The 19,739-nt window shown below is 51.7% G+C and overlaps 7 protein-coding genes across 7 annotated transcripts; 2 read left to right on the top strand and 5 right to left on the bottom strand.

The window, feature by feature from the left end:
• Positions 1–84: 84 nt before the first annotated feature.
• Positions 85–2,085, bottom strand: PtrM4_074320 (uncharacterized protein; the record flags this gene model as incomplete). The annotated part of the gene is made up of 1 exon (XM_066106129.1): positions 85–2,085. The coding sequence occupies one exon, from the start codon at positions 2,083–2,085 to the stop codon at positions 85–87; it is 2,001 nt and encodes a 666-aa protein (XP_065963067.1).
• A 55-nt stretch (positions 2,086–2,140) lies between these two features.
• PtrM4_074310 (EntF, Non-ribosomal peptide synthetase module protein) lies at positions 2,141–3,845 on the bottom strand (the record flags this gene model as incomplete). Its single annotated transcript, XM_066106128.1, has 2 exons — positions 2,141–2,846; positions 2,950–3,845. The coding sequence occupies 2 exons, from the start codon at positions 3,843–3,845 to the stop codon at positions 2,141–2,143; spliced, it is 1,602 nt and encodes a 533-aa protein (XP_065963066.1).
• A 406-nt stretch (positions 3,846–4,251) lies between these two features.
• Positions 4,252–8,819, top strand: PtrM4_074300 (rve domain containing protein; the record flags this gene model as incomplete). Its single annotated transcript, XM_066106127.1, has 2 exons — positions 4,252–8,012; positions 8,042–8,819. 2 exons carry the CDS (start codon positions 4,252–4,254, stop codon positions 8,817–8,819), a joined length of 4,539 nt encoding a protein of 1,512 aa, XP_065963065.1.
• Positions 8,820–9,038: 219 nt separating this feature from the next.
• Positions 9,039–12,894, bottom strand: PtrM4_074290 (Dimer-Tnp-hAT domain containing protein; the record flags this gene model as incomplete). Its single annotated transcript, XM_066106126.1, has 4 exons — positions 9,039–9,477; positions 9,743–10,224; positions 10,402–12,660; positions 12,760–12,894. 4 exons carry the CDS (start codon positions 12,892–12,894, stop codon positions 9,039–9,041), a joined length of 3,315 nt encoding a protein of 1,104 aa, XP_065963064.1.
• Positions 12,895–13,272: 378 nt separating this feature from the next.
• Positions 13,273–14,688, bottom strand: PtrM4_074280 (uncharacterized protein; the record flags this gene model as incomplete). The annotated part of the gene is made up of 1 exon (XM_066106125.1): positions 13,273–14,688. The coding sequence occupies one exon, from the start codon at positions 14,686–14,688 to the stop codon at positions 13,273–13,275; it is 1,416 nt and encodes a 471-aa protein (XP_065963063.1).
• Positions 14,689–16,125: 1,437 nt separating this feature from the next.
• On the bottom strand, positions 16,126–16,569 carry PtrM4_074270 (Condensation domain containing protein; the record flags this gene model as incomplete). The annotated part of the gene is made up of 1 exon (XM_066106124.1): positions 16,126–16,569. The coding sequence occupies one exon, from the start codon at positions 16,567–16,569 to the stop codon at positions 16,126–16,128; it is 444 nt and encodes a 147-aa protein (XP_065963062.1).
• A 1,633-nt stretch (positions 16,570–18,202) lies between these two features.
• PtrM4_074260 (uncharacterized protein) lies at positions 18,203–18,691 on the top strand (the record flags this gene model as incomplete). The annotated part of the gene is made up of 1 exon (XM_066106123.1): positions 18,203–18,691. One exon carries the CDS (start codon positions 18,203–18,205, stop codon positions 18,689–18,691), a length of 489 nt encoding a protein of 162 aa, XP_065963061.1.
• Positions 18,692–19,739: the final 1,048 nt, after the last annotated feature.

Raw genomic sequence — 19,739 nt, 5'->3', positions numbered from 1 at the left:
CGCAACAATCAATCGATTGACATGATTGATTCCTATATAGGTTAAAGAATTACTTCATTAGGCAGCCTTTAACCTAGATAGGAATCAATCATGCCGATCCGATTGATTGTTGCGGAGTCTGATTGTTATAGACTTATCCTTCGCGAGGTACGTTTGCAGGTCATTAAACTCGGCCCACTGTATGCCTTCTGCAACGACAGCCTGAAACAGGCCCAGCATACTGTGCTGCACGATCCGGGTACGCAGCACGGCTGATGACAGGATCACCTGCTCCCACGCTGCCCGGAAAGCGCCTTCATCTATGTCGCTATGCAGCTCTAGCACGCTCTGCATGATATAGTTGCCTGTTCGCCTCGACGTTAGTGACATTAGACCCTCCTGTAGAGGTGAGCACGGGTAGACGTCTTCAATCAGACTTGAGTCTACATTGCAGCTTGCGGCAATCTCTTGGCATACTTGCACAACATCCAGGCTGGGATCTAGTAGAGAAAACGGAGCAATGTCGCTACCAAGGGTAGGAGCGCATTGGCTAGTCAAAGCTGCCAGATCGACCAGCGTGGGATACTGAAAGATGTTCGCGACCGTGAGTCCTACTCCTTCCTCTCGAGCCATGGCCACCAGCTTCATGGCGGTGATGGAGTCGCCGCCAAGGTGGAAGAAGCTGTTGTCCAGGCCAATGCGGCTCGCCTCGATAACTAGCACCTGTGCCCACAGCTGCTGCATCGTCCGTTCGGCCTGTGTCTCTGGCTGCCGCTTCGCGTCTTGAGTGCCTGTTATCTGGAGCGGTGTTTTCTGAGCGAGCGCCTTTCGATCCACCTTGCCGTTCTCGTTGATTGGGAGCTTTTCAAGAATGTGAATGGACTGCGGGGCCATGTATGCAGGGAGTTGGAGTCGCACAATTTCTTCGAGTTGGTGTTGCACTTCTTTGATAAACTGCTGCTGCAACGGTCTGTTGCTGAATGTGTGCTGTGGTCGATCCGCGTGGTCGCTAGGGAACTCGAATAGCACTCGAGACGCTTCATCACCAGGCTGACGACGGTAAAAGATGCAGTCTAGCCCCCCGCGCTGAGAGTACTGTCTGCTCCAGCTGATCTCTACACAGCAGCCAGCTTCTTCAGCCACATTGACTAGGTCTGTAGCGGAAAGACACGGTGTTTGCTCTGCTTGCTGGCGAACCGAAGAAATCCACTCCTTCTGGGCTGGCGCTTTGTCGTTCAGGGAGCCTAAGAGGCACCGACTGAAGATGGCCTTACTATGAGGAATATTGTTGACGGCTATGGTGTGCGCGCTAGAGAGATTCTCCAGTCGTCGCAATAGAGATGAACGATCCAGTTTCTGCTTCTCAAAATCAAGCCATTCGCTTTCGTGGACACGTCGCGCCTCTTTGCATAGTGTCTTTCCATACTTCGTGTGAACGATTGCGGTGTACCGGTAGCAGCTTAGCTCGTTAGTTGCCTTCATCCTCTTAGGCTGAATCTCTACGTGCTCAACAAGGTTGGGTAGACGACTCGGCAAAGAGGTAAAAAACCCAGGATCGATCAGCAGCTCGCGCTCAACCTGCTCCATGTCTTCTAGCATGCGTTGAATTTCTTCTTTGCTCGCCCTGTTACCCGCAATCCGCAGTGCCCTCGTCGCCAGGAACTCTCGGTGCAGCGCATGAGATCGGATGTCGCCAAAGAACAGCATTTTCATGCCATCAACATGAAGCAGATCTTCCACTACCCGGAACAGATATTCTTGGCTGGGGAAGTACTGCACGACTGAGTTCAGAATAGCCAGATCGGCCTTGAAGGGCCGTTCTATGCGACTAGTGTCTGTTGCTGTGGCCTTGTACATGCGCACCTTGTTCGTAAGCAAAGGGGTGCACCTAGCCGTCTCCGTGATGAATCTGACTGCCTTCTCAGACGGATCGAGCCCCACGTAGCTCTGCAGGCCATTACTTAGGTTGAAGAGAAGCATCCCAGTACCTGAGCCGATCTCTAGGATGTGCCCTGGCTGGCCGTTAGTAACTGCATAGATGGCACGAATGGTGTCGTCTAGCCACTCGTTCATCTCGGCCTTGTCAATGTTACTCCCATCGTACATGGATGTCCATCCAATGAAGTCTCTTCCATATAGTCTCAGAATCAAAGCGCTCTTCCTATGCGTTGACATGCTGCAGCTGGCTTTTGTCCTCAACCTGATCGTCCGTCATTCTGGCTTCTTGATTGAGTGTGACGTAGCCAAAGAGTCCCTGGGTGCTGTGGTCTTTCTGTGCCAACACCACTGCGGCATCGCGCACGCATCTGTGGCTACAAAGGACGTTCTCGATCTCTCCAAGCTCAATGCGGTGGCCTCTGATCTTGACCTGCCCATCAATACGACCAAAGAATTCAAGTTGCCCATCTGTGGGTCGCTGCCGTACGTAGTCGCCCGTTCGGTAGGCTCGCATAGTAGTGTTGCCGACAGTGACTGTAACAAAGCGGTCGATGTTGCGCTTAGGGTCTGTGTATCCTCGCGCAACACCGTCTCCAGTTACCACTAGCTCGCCAATGGTACCAAGTGGCACAAGCTGCTGCTCAGCATCCATGACATAGGCGCCCGAGCTACTGATAGCTCTGCCGATAGGCACACCATTTACACACCTCTCGTCTTCGGTCAAAATATATAGCGTGCTTATGGCTGAATTCTCAGTCGGCCCATATGCGTTGGCTACCTTACTCTTTACCAAGCTCTGTGCTGCGAACATGTCTCCTGGATCAGCTCGGTCTCCGCCTACAAGTAGCACATCAAGTGTGCCAATTGTGCGCGGAGATGCGGCTAGAGAGTGCTTGAGGAGAGCAGGGGTGAAGATGGCGACCCGGATACTGTGTCGAGTAAACGCTTCGAGTAGGGCATCCTGGTCCAGCACAGTAGTAGCATCGATGCAGACGAGTCCCGCCATTTAGGAGACAGGTGTATATCTCCCACGACGATCCGTCAAACGCAAGGTTGGCCATATGTGCTGTAGCTTTGGTTGATCGGAAATCCGCCATGCGATCATGTTGTGCCATGCGTACAATGCCGCGATGCTCTACCATGACCCCCTTAGGCTGACCAGTCGAGCCCGACGTGAATATAATGTACGCCAGGCTGGTGGCAAACGGTCTGAGAGTGGAATTGCCTTCCAAGGCACGCCGTGTGAGACTATTGTCGGTGGCCTCGTTCAACATGTCGGCAATGCGTACAAACTCGACGTCTGTCAATCTAAGAAAAGGGGCCTCAACATCCATGCCAACTAGTAAGAGCTTCTGTCCCGAGAAGGATGATAGGATAGATTCAATCCGCCTTGCTGGTGCTTGCGTATCAAAAGGCATGTAGGCCAACCCTGCCTTTAGAATGCCAAGAAAGGCGACAATCGTCTCGCAGCGTCGAGTTGCAAATACGCCGATTGCAGTTTCGGGAGTCAAAACCCTCGCCGCGAGCGTCTGAGCGATTCTGTCTGACTGCGCGTCTACTTGGGCGTAGGTCATCTCTCCAGATGTATCTTTGACCGCAACCTTAGCAGGCCACGCAGCAACTTGCTCCCGGAAGACGTCGACGATACTTGACTCTCGAGAACATGTCTTGTATTCTACTTGAAGCAGCTCCATCTGGTTCAGCTGAGCGTATGCCTTGTCGGTCATAAGTCGCGTTGACGCAATCTTTGTCTCGGGTTCGGCGAGACACTGGTCGAGCAAGCTCTCTAAAACAAACGCTAGGCATGATATCGTCTCAGCGGCGAAGAGGTCTTCTGAGAAGTATATGTAGCCCTGCAGGCCGCTCTGCTCTTGGAAGAAGTGAAACTCGAGATCAAACCGTGACATAGTAGAGAGCTTGTCGGCCATAGGGCTTATCCCTTGGCTCCTCTTTGGGCAACCAGGCAGCCACCTATTTACCCGCTAGTACCTTTACGGCCTAGCTCCTTCTCTCCTCCCACTGCGTATATAGACCTCTTCCCGATAGCTCTAATACGACATGATGATTCTCCCAAACCTTGACGCTTGACAGGTTATGAGCCCTCACCCGCTCCCGTAGTCGCTCACGATAATTCTATTAGATATTTTGACGACCCGCGCGCCTCATCACGATCATCACCCTCCCCGCAAAACAGCTCGGTGACGTCGCAATCGCGCGCCACTTTAGCAATCGTGACCCCGCAACTTGCAGCTCATCGATCGCTTGGACGACGACGAGCTCCTCGCTGCTCACCGCCAAAAATCGCTAGCCGAACGGTCTTCGACGTCCGCCGCGATGGCAACTTACACCTCCTCCACAGCTGTCACAGCGCGCCTTGCAGCCGACGGCAAAAACTGGAAGGACTGGATTAAACAACTCATCAATTACGCAGCCGCCGATGGCGCTGTAGCCGTCCTAGATGGCGCTCCGCGCCCAGAATTTGACGCTACAGACGACAAATATCGCATTACCGCCATGCAGCGCCCGATCACTCATCCATTAGGCACCTCAACAGACGTTATCCAAGCCGAGCTTGACCGTGTCGGCAAACTCAACAAGACTATAGGACCGTTCAACAATGAGGCTCGACAGCTACTTAAAGAGGACAAGCTTGCGCTTGACTCATGGGTCGCCCGAGATGCCCGACTCCAAAACACCATACTCTCATCCATTGACAAGCCTCTCGTAGCTCAGGTGCGCACTTGCCCCACCGCCCACGATATGTACAAGGCTCTCAAGGACCTAAACAGCAACGGTGACTACGCCAATGCTGCTCTCGCGTGGACTGCCTTCATCGACCTCCGCGCTGAGACCCAACCCACAGTCCGCAGCTATATTGGAAAGTTTCGCGAGATAATTAATGACATCACGGTACAAGGCATCACACTTGGATGGAAGAAGCCTTCAGCAGTACCTGGTACATCCGCCGACCGCGACATCGAAGACCTGCTCATCATCCACTTCCTTCACGGCTTAGCTCGTGTACTCCCACAGTGGGTAGAAGCTCGCAATAACGACCTCCGCCAAGGCCATACATGGTCTATCGACACGCTCGTCGCGTCACTCGAGGATCACCTACGCCATGCCCCAGATGAGCCCGTGAAGACTTTCCTCTCCGTCTCTAAACAAGCGGAGGAGAAGCGCGTTCTCACACGCCTAAATGGCCGCGGCAATGGCAACAACAGCAACCAGAACTCTACTCCTACTCCTTCGTCTCTGCCGACGCGCAATAACAACCAACAGAAGCGTACTCCTCAGCCTGTTGGAATGTGCGATCACTGCAAGCGAGAGCACCCAGGACCTAATGAGCTTTGCTGGAAACTTCACCCTTCTCTCACCCCAGATAATGTTAAGAAGCGCACCGCAGACAATGCCGCTAAGAAGGCCGCAGCTGCAGCAGCTCGTACAAACGTTACAGTGGCCAAGAACAGCAACGACGACGATGCTGATCAGTACGATGCTCACTCATACGTGACAGTCGCCACCTTCGTCTCTCCGACTCTCCTCAAGAAGGCAGTCTCCAATCACGACTATCAACAGCGGTACTGCTACGACACTGCCGCTAACCGGCACGTCTTCAATAACCGCTCGAAATTTTACGAATACGCTCCAATCGACAATGACGTACACGGCTCTACCGGATCAACCACCGCCGCCGGCGTTGGCACTGTACGCCTTGAAGTCGTCAAAGCCGACGGAACAACAGAGAAGATCTCACTCCAAAACGTCCTCTACTGCCCCGATTTCGCCACCAACGTCATCTCCCAAGCTCCATTCAAGCGCGCGGGAGTGTGGTATCACTCGGGCAAGGACAAATTGTACACTGCCTCAGATGAGGAGCTAGCTTACTTACCAGAGATCGACGGTATACCCAACTTTCTCGTAGTTACAGAATCCTCCAAGGCGCCGGCCGCTCTCTCATACGCCTCTCTTGTTTGCTATCGAAGCTCTGCCGATGAGCCCTCATCCTCACGGCCAGCCACCGACTGGCATCATATCATGGGACACGCTGGAATAGACGCTATTAAGGACACTGCAAAAGTTGTACATGGGATGAAGCTCACTACTTCTACCGTCACCAACTGCGAGCCCTGCGGCCTCTCCAAATCAAAGCGAAATATCTCTCGAATTCAACAAACTCCACCCAATACAGCGCTTGGCAAGGTCCATGTCGATGTCGTCGGCCCCATCACTATACCTGGAAAAGATGGAGAGCGTTACTTCATGCCTATCACGGATGGCAAGTCACGCCGACAGTGGCTATTCACATCAGACAGCCGCGCTGTACTAGGCCAACAGCTTATTAATTGGTGCAAAGCTATGAAGGCCAAAGGCTTTACCATCACTATCCATACCGACAACGCTCGCGAGTTTATTAACGCCAGCAACAAGCAGTACTTCGATAGCGTGGGCATCGAGGTAGTTACGTCACCACCTTATGATGCCACTCGCAATGGTATTGCAGAGCGCGCCAACGGTATCACAGAGGATCGAACTCGCGGAGCTCTTATTGCAGCCAAGCTTCCTATAAAGCTGTGGCCCTACGCAGCCAAATATATGGCCCGCATTCACAACCTCGTCTCCAACAGCAACCTCCCAGGAAAGATCACTCCTTTAGAGGCCTGGAATCGCTCTATAGGCTACCCAAACCCAGTCCCAAACGTCGCCAAGATGCACGCTTTCGGCCATGTTGGATACGCCCATATACCCGCCCAGAAGCGCGTTAAAGGTGACAAATTTGCACCTCGTGCTCACAAGGGCCACCTCGTCGGTATGATCGGCGAGAACATCTACCAGATGTGGATCCCAGAGACTGATGAGATCGTTACCACCGCCTCCGTGCGGTTTGATAGCTACGACTCACCCTCCACTCCTCCATTGTCTCCCATCATCGGCCCTTCACCATCACCGAAGGTGCTCCCATTTAAACCTCTCATCAACCGCCTCGCCGACGCCGCTACAACTCCACCCGCTCCTCCGCAAGATGGTGATGGCGGCGATTTGGACAATCATCAGCTACCTCGTGCTGATGGCGGAGATGGCTTTGATGGTTTCGAGGATGATGATGAAGCTCCACCAGCTCCTCCAACCCGTGGTAACAACAAGGCAGCGCGTCGACATGAGATTAACGCGGACCTCAACCCAGCTCATATCATACACGGCCCTCGCAATCGCCGGGCACGTGCTTTCTTCACTTCATCTACTTTTGATCGCTGCTTCGCCATGGCTCTCGTCAAGCCCACTCTCGGCTCAAAGCTTTCAGAACTTCCACCGGAGCCTCGCAACTATCGTCAGTTTCTCAAACATCCTCGCCGCGATGATCTACAACTCGCAATGGACGATGAGTACAACGCTCTTATCGCCAACGGTACTTGGCGCCCTGCTACGGCAGAGGAGATTGCCAAGTATGAGATCATCCCAGGTCAATGGGTGTGGACGTATAAAGGCAACGCTCAAGGCTATCACGTGAAAGACAAGGCTCGCATGGTGGCTTGCGGCAACAAGCAACAAGAATCAATTTGGTACCGCGAGGTTTACTCCTACGTCGTCCGAACTTCTACGCTCCGCATCCTCCTCGCCCTTGTGGCTTACTTCGATCTAGAGTGTGAGCAGATCGACATGATTACTGCTTACCTCAACGCTCACCTCGACGACGATGACGTTGTCCTCCTTCGCCTGCCCGCAGGCTGTACTGGCTTTGGGAATATTGTTCGCCTTCGCCGCGGCATGTACGGCCTCCGTCAGTCAGCCCTATTGTGGTACAACGACCTCAAGGACTCTCTCAAAGATCTCGGCTTCGAGCCCATCGAAGCAGATCCCTGCGTCTTCGTCAACCCAACAACAAAGGCCATCATAGTCGTGTACGTTGACGACCTTATCCTTATTACACGTGACGTGACCTCTATGAAGGCACTTAAGTCACAACTCCTCAATCGATACAAGGCTCGTGACCTTGGCCCAATTGGTTTCTACTTGGGAATTCGAATCCTCCGCGATCGTCCCAACCGCTCTCTCTCTATGACGATGGATAGCTACGTTGATCGCATTGTCGATGAGTATCACCTCGCCAACGCTCCAAAGGCAGACAACCCCTCCCAAAGTCGGCCCTCACCCTCATCAAGCGTGATGACATCGCCGACAACAACCTTATACAGCAGTACCAATCGCTCGTCGCGAAGCTACTCTATCCTACCTCCATTATTCGCTGTGACCTAGCTTGGCACGTGAACTTCATGGCACGCTTTGCAAACAACCCTACGTTAGAGCAACTGTCACTGCTAAAGCACATGCTCCGCTACTACAACGGCACGGCAACTCTCGGCATCAAGTACCAAGGTGACCTTAAAGACGCTAATATGGACGACCCAGATCACATGATAGGCCTTAAGGCCTACAGTGACTCCGCCCATGGCGACAACAACGAGCGCAAGTCGTCCTCCGGCTACGTCATCAAGATGGCTGGAGGCGTCGTCTCATACAAATCGTACCGCCAGCGCCTCGTTACTCTCTCCTCCACAGAATCAGAATATATTGCCATGACGTATGCTGCCAAAGAGATCAATTGGCTTCAACGCCTACTCTCTCAGGTTGGATACGTCGGTAACGACCTCAAGCCCTTCAAGCTGTACACCGATAATCAGCCAGCGCTTAATATGATCCGCAAGGACGGCCATCACGAGCGTACAAAGCACATCGACGCGTACTTCAAGTATACAAAGCAGCAGTACAAAGACGGCAACCTCAAGCTCGACTATCTCCCCGGCGTAGAGATGCCCGCCGACGGCCTTACGAAGCCTCTCGACAAACAAGAGCACGCTAAGTTCATTGGCCTCATCGATATGGTGAACGTTCCCCGCATGTAGTCTCTCAAGGCACCTCCAGCGAACGTCTCTTTACGATTTCCTATACATTTCATTCACTCAGATGGCTTGCCACCTGGTTCCGGGGGGTGTGTCGGCCATAGGGCTTATCCCTTGGCTCCTCTTTGGGCAACCAGGCAGCCACCTATTTACCCGCTAGTACCTTTACGGCCTAGCTCCTTCTCTCCTCCCACTGCGTATATAGACCTCTTCCCGATAGCTCTAATACGACATGATGATTCTCCCAAACCTTGACGCTTGACAGAGCTCAATAACATCCGTCTCCACTCCGTCTAGTGTAAACTTGCCTAGATCTCTCTGTGCATGAACCGCGAAGGCAACTTGCGCAAGCGGGTTGCGAGAGATGTCTCTGTCTCTTTGAAGCGTAGAGACAATACTCTCAAATGGCACGTCTTGGTTTGCAAGCGAAGCCACTACTGTGCTGTAGACCTGCTGTACGAGCTCCCTAAAGGAAGTCTCTTCTTCAACCTTGATTCGAATGCACTGCATGTTCACGAAGAAGCCTATCATGTCCCGGAGCTCCCACCGGTCTCGGTTGGCATTGGGAGCACCAATCGTGGCATCGTCTTGGCCAGTGAGACGATAGTGCGCAGCCCGGAAAGCATCAAGTAGAACGACAAACGGAGTGACTTCATGTGCTCTACAGAACCGCTGCAGTCTTTTGTATAATGGACCGTCGATTCTGAGCTGGTGTGTACCCACCAGACTCCGCAACAATCAAATCAATCAATCTTAAGGTTGTCGATTGGTTTGATTAGCTTGCGGCGACGCTGCTGATTGATTGCGGATTGATTGTTAGGGTTTTTGAGCAGATTGATTGCGATTGATTGGTTGATTGGCTGATTGATGCTAAGAAGTAGTATACAGGGGGTTATGGTGTTGTACTCCAGCCTTCTATATCGTACTGTTGTACAATCTCCTCATCTTTGACGTCACTCCACTTATCTTCATCATCACCGTTGTTGTACAAGCCGTCAAAGCCAGCTCGTCTCCACGAACGTACAAGCTGAAGGGCAGCAAGTAACTCGCTGCCAAGAGCTCGCCGGCGCGGCTCAAGTAAATCGCCAAGCTCGCTAAAGAGCCTCTCGCAGTCGCAACTAGATGCTGGTATCGTGAGTATATCAATCGCAAACTGGCTTAAACACGGGTATTTTGAGCGTAATTGAATCCAGTACTTGACTGGGTGGCCATCGCTAAGATACTGTTCGCTTGTCCACTCTGGCTCTTGAGTTCTCCAGCGCTCGTACTCATCGTCGTGGGCAGCCTCTACCTGAGCCTTGTTGCGCCGTACGAGGGCGCCAATCACATCATCTATTCCTCTATGCCTTGGTTTTGCAGTTGTTTGAGATAGAGGACGTGTACGTTGAGGCTTATACGACCAGAGTTGCTATCAGTCAGTTCAGTCAGTCCGGAGCTCTCCGGACTGACTGAACTGACGTCCTGAGGTCACTGAACTGGACTGGACTGACTGCCAAGACTTTTCAATTAAACTAAAACTGACTGACTGAACTGACGTCGCCGCGGCCTGCGGACTGACTGGACTGACTGAACTGAGTTACCTGACATCGAACTGAGATAAATGCTCCTGTACTTTTGAGATTTCTTCCTCTGATAGTGTGCGCGCTAGCCCAGAAGCTGAGGTAGTTGTTGGCTGTATACCAAGCCTCTTCCAGCTCTTCAAGCTCTGCAAAGCTGAAATAAGCTCTGGCTTCATATGGAGTCTCCGGGTGCCTAACATGTCGCCAAGCTCGCTGAAAGTCCGCTCACAGTCTGCCGCTGCTGCTGGTATTGTTAGGACGTCAATAGCGAACTTTGAGAGTATAGGGAACTGCCCAGCAACTGACTCCCAGTATAGAAGCGGATTAAGAGACAGCCAATCCTCCTCAGCTAACGCTGGTTGCCGCTTCCATATCTCATACTCATCCTCAGCAAGGCTTGCCTCTAACTGCCGTGTGCTTTGCTCAATTGACGACTGTAGAAAAGCTGATCGCGACGTTGAAATCCCTAGCCGGGGCTTCTTACGCGGCGGCGTTACAGTGTGAGCTGAAGTGGCTGCAGAGTCCTTCCGCCCCTGCCACATGCGCAGGAATGCCCGGTGGTTATTGTCAAGCCAGCCGTCGCGATAGTGGACACCGTCACGGGCAGTGACATGGGTGTCAGGCACCTTCCAGAGCGCTGAGAGGTGGTGTTTGTAGTGCGGGTGTAGTATTGTAGCAGTGTAGTAGACAGGCGCGTTATCGAATTTTGCGTAGTACTCAGCAAGCTTACAATGCGCAAGGTTAACGTTTGTAATAAGATGATCTTCAGGCGCATCTAGATCTTCGTAATTTACATCCTTAAGGCGGTCTTTGAGAGCCTCAAGCTGGTCAAGAAGCCACTCAAACGTTACTAGAACTTCCCATATAGCGCCGTGTCGGCCGTGTCGGCCGCGACCTTCAAGTAGCCGTGTAGCTTCGGCAAATGGCTCAAGGAGTCGAATGTATTCTGTTATTGTCGCCCAGTCCTTGCCGTTTAGACCCCCTTCGCGTATATATAACCGTGGCTGGGCAGCAGGGAGCTGCTCACGATTCTTCCGGCGTCGTGAGGTTGCTGTTGCAGCACTATGCTCCTCAAGTTTACACTCAATATAGCCATCGATAGGGCCGTGTAGCTCAGCTGCACGGACAAACGTGTTGAAATAGCTATTCCAGCGTGTCTTAACAGGCTTCACAAGCTGCCGGATGTGGGGTGTAACACCTAGAGACTCTGCCTCCTCGCACTGTAGGCGCTCTAGTAGTTGTCGAGTTTGAGGCGTACAGATAGACGCAATCACGTCAAAGAGGACGCCAACAGGACCGTATTTGCGCCACTCATCCATGTACTTCTCCTCTTCCTCAAGGTGTGCGGCTTCATTCTCGTACGCGCTACGGTCTTTGCCCCAAATTACTAATTGTGCGCTTAGGTTGAGTATATGGCAGCAGCACCGCAGCCGCCGCTCGCTTGCGATAAAGCCAAACTCCTCTGCTAAGGACTCAACTGCAGTATCATTGTTACTTGCGTTGTCAAGCACAAAGTACCCAACCCTCGCGTTGTCAACGCCAAATAGCCGAAGTATTGTTGTTGCTGCAGCGGCAATATTATTGCCAGTGTGCGCCCCGTGTAGCTCAGGCAACCCAAGCAGGTGGTCAACTAGCTTGCCCTCGCTGTTAAGGTAATGTACGCAGAGGCCAGTAAAAGCATACTGCCCACCAGTTGAAGTCCAGTTGTCGAATGACACGTGTATAAGCGACCGGGCTTCGCGAAGGTAGTTGGCAACAGCTGGTATGTATGTATTGTACTCAGTAATAATATGATCGTGGAGCGTTTGGTGGCTACGCCAAAGGAGAGCTTCGGCTAGCGGGCTCACGGCCGCAATCATGGCTCGAAACTGCGGCGTTTCTATTACGCGAAGGCTCTGGTTGTCCGCGACTACCCAGTCCTTCAGCGCGTCCTGAAATCGAGAGGTTGAAAAGCTTGCTGCCATCTCGTTTGCTACCTCTTGCGATACTTCTATCCCTTTAGACCTCATAATATGTACTTGGGACTTTGCGAGCGCGCCCATAATATTGCCCTCCCGGCTAGCAATTGGTACAGGTCCGTTAGGTCCGTGTGAGTGTCCAGGCTTGTTGCTTGAGAGGTGTCGGCCGGCGTTTGTAGTGCTGTCAGCCTCGTAGCAAGCCTCCTGCTTCCGTCGTTGATGGCAGTACCGGCAAAGCCAGTAGTTTTTCTTGTACTTGCGGTGCCAGACGGCCCAGCCGTGGCGGTAGATCCAGCTTTTTGGCCCACCGCGACTATTACGCTCAACCTGGCGCCGCTCAAGATACGGCACACGCTTAAAATCAAGCCCGTCGTAATTGTCGTCGTCGTCGTCGTCGTCGCCGTCGTTGGGGAAGTCCGCCTGTACTGCCAAGGGCTCATCAGCCTGGGCCTCGCTCGCAGTATCGCCAACAGTAGGCGCGTTTGATAGCGATGGTAGAGGAGAATTGCGCTTGTCGCATTCTACAAGGCGGCGAAGGCCTGAATTAGAGGGAGTAGACATGAAGTACACCAAGAAGTATTATGGCAACAGTAGTCTAGCGTCGTGTGTATAGCAGACGCGACGCGACGCGACGCGAAAGGCTTACTAGGTGCGCACCGGGTAGCGCATTTCCGCAAACTCTAATTAGCTTAAAGCCAGATGCTTTAACTTATATAGGATTAGTGTCTATATATCTAGGACTAGCGCGGCTTCGAAGCCGCACTAAATGTGGCTTTCACAACTCTAAAATACTGCTTTAAAAACAGCTAACGTCAGTCTAACGTCAGTCAGTTCAGTCAGTCTGGAGGCTTCTGAACTGACTGGACTGACGTCCAGCTGCCTCAAGAACTGACTGACTGAACTGAGTCTTGGCAGTCAGTTCAGTCAGTTCGAACTGAGTTACCTGACTGATAGCAAGTCTGTATACGACTGCCAGAGCTGCAGGAAGCCAGCGTTGGCTGATGTTAGCCATTCTGGCTTATCCACCCAGCTGTTCTCGCAGTAGTATTTGTAGTATGGATGGAGGCAGGTAGCAGCGTAGTATGCTGGCGATCGATCGAGCTTGTTGTAGTAATCGTTGGCCTTACTCCAGGCGGCGCGGAGGTTAACAAAGAGGTGATCTTCAGGCGCATCAGGTGGGTTGAAGTCAACTTGCTCGTACGAGCGCGTACGGGCTTCGAGCGCGCCAAGTACGTATTCAAATACAGGAATAGTCTCATATATAGCGCCGTATTTGCCTGCCTTTCCGCGACCCTCAAGCTTCTCCGTAGCAAGCTTAAGCGGCTCTAGGCAGTCCTGATACTCTGTTATCACCGCCCAATCAGCAGCTGTAAGTCCTGTTGATCTCATCCAACTAGGTGCTTCAGGGAGTTTATTGCCACGTTGACAAGCGCGGCGATCTTCAAGGGAGAGTGCGTTAATGTAGTGCTCAGCGTAAGAGTTGTATGCTGCCTGGAGTTGAGTTGCGCGTTTGAAGGCAGCGTAGTAAGAGTTCCAGCGTGTAACAACAGGCTTCACAGGCTCAAGTACGTGGAGGCGCTCTCTAGCTGGCAACTCGGCGTTGGCGGCGGTTTGGAAGCTTCGGAAAATTTCGTGTTGTTGAGGCGTTTTTATATGGTTGATAACGTCGATAAGTACACCTAAGGGCCCTTCTTGACGCCACTCCTGCATGTACACCTCCTCTGTTTGGAGCTGCTCGTCGTTGTTGTTGTTGTACGCCTCTTGATTGCTGCCAAAGATAATTGCCTGGCCAATAAGGTTAAGCGTGTGAGGGCCGCAGCGGAGGCGTCGGTGAGCAGCGTTGAAGTCGTACGCGTGGGCGAGCGAGGAGACTGCAGTATCGTTGTTTGCAGCATTGTCGAGGACGAAGTAGCCGAGTTTATCACTCCCAATACTGTATTCTTGGAGCGTCTTTTTAATTGTATCAGCGATAGCATCACCAGTATGAGAGCCTGCGAGATGTGGGAGGGCGATGGGGAGATCTTGTATCACTCCAGAGGCGTTAGCAAAGTGTGCAACGACTCCAAAGAATCCACGCTTGCCACCCTTTGTCGTCCAACCATCAAAGCTTATGTGGATCTTGCTTGCAGCTTCTGACAGAGCGCAGACAATCTGTGGCTGCATATATTGGAAGAGGCGCATTGCGTAGGTAGCTACACTGCGAGGACTTACCCACAAAGCTGCCTCTGCCTCTGGGTTTGCAAGGCTAATCATCTCGCGAAAGGACGGCCTTGCAAGTAGCTCCATTGGCAAGTTGTTATCAAGAAGGCAGAACACTGCAACTTCACGAAACTGCTGGATGTTGAAGTTGCCCATCGCGTTGGCAGCCTCTTGAGAGACTGCAACACCAGTCTCCAGCGTCTGTCGTAGAGAGAGTTGCTGCCCTGTTCTTCGAGGCTTCAGGCCGTCTTTTGTAAAGCCATGGCCTCGTTTCTGAAGGCCAAGATGAGCTGCAGCTGAGGAGGTGGCCTTTGATACGTCAAAAACTCCACTGCCGCCAGTGTCAATGACCTTGTGGATGTGGCAGTATTTGCATACAAACCACACTCGATTCTGATCGTAGAGCTCAACAACGCGATATCCATGTTGAAAGATCCAACTCTTGACGCGCCGCCCAGTTGTAAGAGGCTTCATGAACCGAGGGAGGCGATCCCAGTTAATGCCGTCAAAGTTATCGCCATTATCAGGCTCTGTATCAACACTAGCCTCTGTTGTTGCTGCTGTACCAGCCTGGCTGCCCTCAGCCGCACCCTCCTCCTCTGTTTGCGACTCGAAAAATTGCGACTCAAACGTTGTGGCCTGGCTTACGGCGGCGCCAAGGGTTTCCTGAGGCGACAGCGATCGCTGAGATAGGACAGAGGGCCTTGATAGGCGCGCCCGTTTGGCGGCGGCGGCGGCGGCAGCAGTATTGGTGGGAACTCGAGAGCGTTTGGCCATCGTGGGCGATACTAAACACTAAAGAAAAATGTCTGTATAGGTAGCTAGGCAACTAGTGTTGTGTGTAAGGGATTATTAGGGAACTGAGTGAGCGAAATCGTTGTTGTATTAAGAACAGCGAAGGACTAGCTATATAGGTGCGGGGTGAAGCCTAGAAGAGGCTAGCCCCTAAGCAGAAGGAGCTAGTCCTATAAGAGGAGAGCTAGCTGGTGAGAAGTGAATGCATAGAGACTGGCTTGCCCGGCCGACAGGGATCACAAGCTAAGCGAGATAGGGGTCCAAGATAACTATCTTCAACACCAAAAACCTTCTCTTAATACGACACTACTCGCCTTACAACTCGTTAATAATAAATCAATCTAACTAATCAAATCAATCAATCTGACCTTCGCAAGTTGATTTGATTAGCTATTTTGAAAAGCTTAGATTGAGTTGATTGAGTTGGTAAAAACTCCAAATGACCAATCAAATCAATCAATCTGACCAATCTGGATTGATTGTTGCGGAGTCTGGTACCCACCTTACCAGACAGGGTCGCCGGTCGAGGCTTGTCGCACAGAAACTCTGCTGGCCGGCTTGATCGCAGCTCTGCCACCCAATAGTCGAGCTGCTTCTGGTAGCCTTGCATCTGTTCTGGCATTCTTTGCCAGATTGAGAAATCACGGTACTGGACGGGTAGAGGTGATAGTAGACTCCGCAACAATCAATTCAATCCGGTCACTCTCCTAGACCCACTTACCTATCTAGGTAGGGCTTAAACTCCTATAGGTAACTACTAGGCTTAAAGCGGTAATCAATCAATCCAATCTGAACCTTCTAGGACCCACTTAATTGATTGTTGCGGACTGTGGGTGATAGCTGCGAGACCGGGTTCTCACCACGGACAGCAGCAGCATAGAGCACAGCCAGCTCTCGCTTCAGGACATCTAGTGACCAGCCATCAGAGATAATATGGTGCATGACAATAGACAGCACATGTTCATCTTTACCTACACGGTAGATAGTCGCTCTCCACCCAGGCTCCAACCGCAAGTTGAAAGGAGTCGCTTGGTCCCGTTGTAGAGCATCTGTAAGACGGTGCTCGTCGCCTGCCGGCAGTTCGATAATATTGATATCTTTCCTGCAAAATGGCCGGACAACTTGCGAACCAACACCGTTGATAGTGCTAAAAGTCGTCCGCAGCGTCTCATGGCGGCTCTCGACTGCAAGCAGCGCAGAGTCGAGCGCTTCCAACTGCAGTGGACCCTTCATGCGCACCATGAATGGAACCGAGTACCAGTTCAATCCAGGGTACAACTCCTCTAAGAACCACAAACGTCCTTGGGCAAAGGATTGTGAAGCGGGTCCAATGTGATCCACACGAGGGATTGTAGTGGGAGAATCTACAACAGATATGATGGCGACAATGGTAAGCTGACAGAGCTTGGGGCTGCGAAAGATATCGCAGTAGACAAGACGTCAACAACTGCATATGAGAACTGCGTTGATTGTCCTACGGAGTAGATACACAAGGTTATATACATAAGATATACGTAAGCACATAACGGCAAAGGAGTGAAAGTGAAGGTTGTAGAACATTCGGCCAAGAAGCATCGGGCCGATTCCAAGAAGGGTAGTCCTGAATGGCAACAAAAGACATCTGCTACAGTCAATTGGATGCCTTGCTTGCGGGCCTTAGCCACCAGCTTTATGGCCGCGATCGAGTCGCCGCCTAGGCGGAAGAAGCTGTCATCTAGCCCAATAGTGTCCGCATCAATGCCGAGTACCTGAGCCCACAACTGCTGCAGCGCCTGCTCCATCGCTGTTGTTGGCTGCCGCTTGGGTCCCTGGCTCTGCGTGCGCAGCTCGGCCAATTGCTGCGCCGAGAAGGACGCCCCCATCTCGCGTATCTTCCTGCGGTCAATCTTTCCAGACCATGTTAATGGTAGATGAGGTACTCTAATGAACGCTGACGGAACCATGTATTGTGGAAGAAACTGATCCAACCTCTCTTGAACTTGCTGTAGAACTTTCTATGTGTTTGTCTTGTACTTCGTATTTTCGTCGTTCTCGTCCATCTCGTTGTCCGGGTTATCATCAAGAACGATAAAGCAAGCAAGCAGATCATCCACGCTATCACGAGGTCTAATCAGCTCCGCCACAACTTCTTTCACGCCGGATTTTGCCTGCCTGACTTGGTGCTCTATCTCCCCTAATTCGATGCGCTGCCCACGAAGTTTCACCTGGTTGTCTTTTCGTCCTATTAGCTCAACCGACCCGTCCTTTTTGTATCTCGCCAATCTCCAGTCTTGTAGAGGCGGTTTGAGCGTTTGTTTTGCCCGAAAGAAGCTCTCCATGCCGGTGCCTCTATGAATGATGCGGCCGTCTTTTCTGCTTCATCAATATACTCCCGGCCTAGTGCGGGACCCTCGATAAGAACTTCACCAACAGCTCCTATTGGAAGGAGTCGCTTATGATCATTCGGATCCACAATCCAAAATACACCTGTAATAGCCCTGCCTATATCTTTATTCGTGGAGGTGCTTGTCACGGTTTGGTGATGGGACGATGCCTATCTGAGACTAGCGCTGTTTATGGTCACTCACCTACATAAACTTTCCATAGCTTGTACAATACAACCTCAGTCAATCCTCAACTTCTTCCCTATGCGTACGGTTCACCCACTCCAACAGTTATGAGCCCGGCTGCATCCTGATTGTACTCATTTCCCGATTACCGCGTCCCTCATAGCGCACGATTACTAGGCCCCTCATAGCCGCACGATTACCGCGTCCCTCATAGCGCACGATTACTAGGCCCCTCATAGCCGCACGATTACCCCGCGTCCACCACAGCGCTCGATTACCCCGCGTCCACTATAACGCACGATTGCTACGTCTGTTCTACGCACACAATGGCTACAGGATCAGCAGTAACTCGAGTTACTGTTATCCTTAATACACCAGATGACTGGTTCAACTGGATCTTTCTCTGCAGAGACTTCGCGAAGGATCACAAGATCTGGCAATACGTCAATCCAGATACACCAAAGGAGAGCCTGCCTGACCTAGAGGCTGCCAATCCTAAGCCTCAGCTCACCGACTATAAGGCTAGAGCTTCTAAGCTCTCTGATCTATCCACTGAGGATCGTGATTCCTACCGATGGGAGGTTGAACAATGGAGACTCGACGAGATCACGCTGCAGAAACAAGAGAGAGCTCTGGTGCAGCTAAATACAGAGATCACTAGGTCTATCGCCACGCGTCATCTCTACCTAATACAGGATCTCCCTACTGTGTACGATCGACTTGTCGCTCTCAAGAAGCAATTCTGTCCTTCTACAGCCGATCGGAGTCGCGACTTAATTGTAAGGGGCTGCGCAAAGTATGCCGGTGCCTGGTAACAGGATTGTATTCGATGAAGAAGAAAGCTATCTGCAGTGCAACGATATCTATATACGTTTGGCTCGTTGTTCACGTAGCTTCTCGAAGCATCTAAAGTGCCGAGGAAGCTCCGAAGGTTCCACCGAGGATCACCATAGCATCTGGGCTCTAGCCCGTTACATTAATAGCAAGATACACCAATCTGAAGACCGCTCCACGCAACCTAAAGAAACTCGATGAATGGATGGCTGACTGGATACACATCACTTCTCAATGCCAATCGATCAACCTACCAGAGACAACTAGCTACAGGCCTCAGGAGGATTTCTTGATTGCCTGCCAAGCTCACTATCCAAACTACGCTACTACCTGCCTCGATCAGATATACGAACACGAGATAAACGGTACAAATCTACTCAGCTTGCCCGCCTACGTCGAAAAGATGACGAAGTACATCCGCCGAGCTGCCCAGACCACTGCCACTGAGTCAAGTGTGCTATCTACCTCAGCTGCTAAGCTTGGGATTGCAAACCTACCTTGTGTTTGTGGGTTGTCACACGCTTTACCCGACTGCTGGATACTCAATCCACTTCACCCAGGTCGACCAAAAGACTGGACACCAGCACCTATTGGAGTCCGCAAGGTTGAACAAGCTCAAAAGGATCCTAAGATTTCGAAGCAAATAAAGGACGCCCTAAATGAATGGGCTTCACGTCAACAGTATAGAGACAAGATTCAGGTAGATGACGGCCAACCACCTAGTGGTGGTACATCATTCGTGGTTCATCTGCTGGATACAGGTCAGTTATCACCAACTCACTGACTTGGTGACAACTGGGGGGTGTGTCACGGTTTGGTGATGGGACGATGCCTATCTGAGACTAGCGCTGTTTATGGTCACTCACCTACATAAACTTTCCATAGCTTGTACAATACAACCTCAGTCAATCCTCAACTTCTTCCCTATGCGTACGGTTCACCCACTCCAACAGTGCTAGTGATCATTGTGGACGAGACAGCACCCGCCGTCTCACTGCTCCCGTACGATTGGCGCAGATGTACCCGCGC

The sequence above is a fragment of the Pyrenophora tritici-repentis genome, chromosome 3 (assembly GCF_003171515.1).
Source record: "Pyrenophora tritici-repentis strain M4 chromosome 3, whole genome shotgun sequence".
NCBI classification, from domain to species: Eukaryota; Fungi; Ascomycota; class Dothideomycetes; order Pleosporales; family Pleosporaceae; genus Pyrenophora; species Pyrenophora tritici-repentis.
The sequence above is the reverse complement of the archived record's forward strand: the minus strand, read 5'-3'. Positions and strand labels throughout refer to the sequence as shown.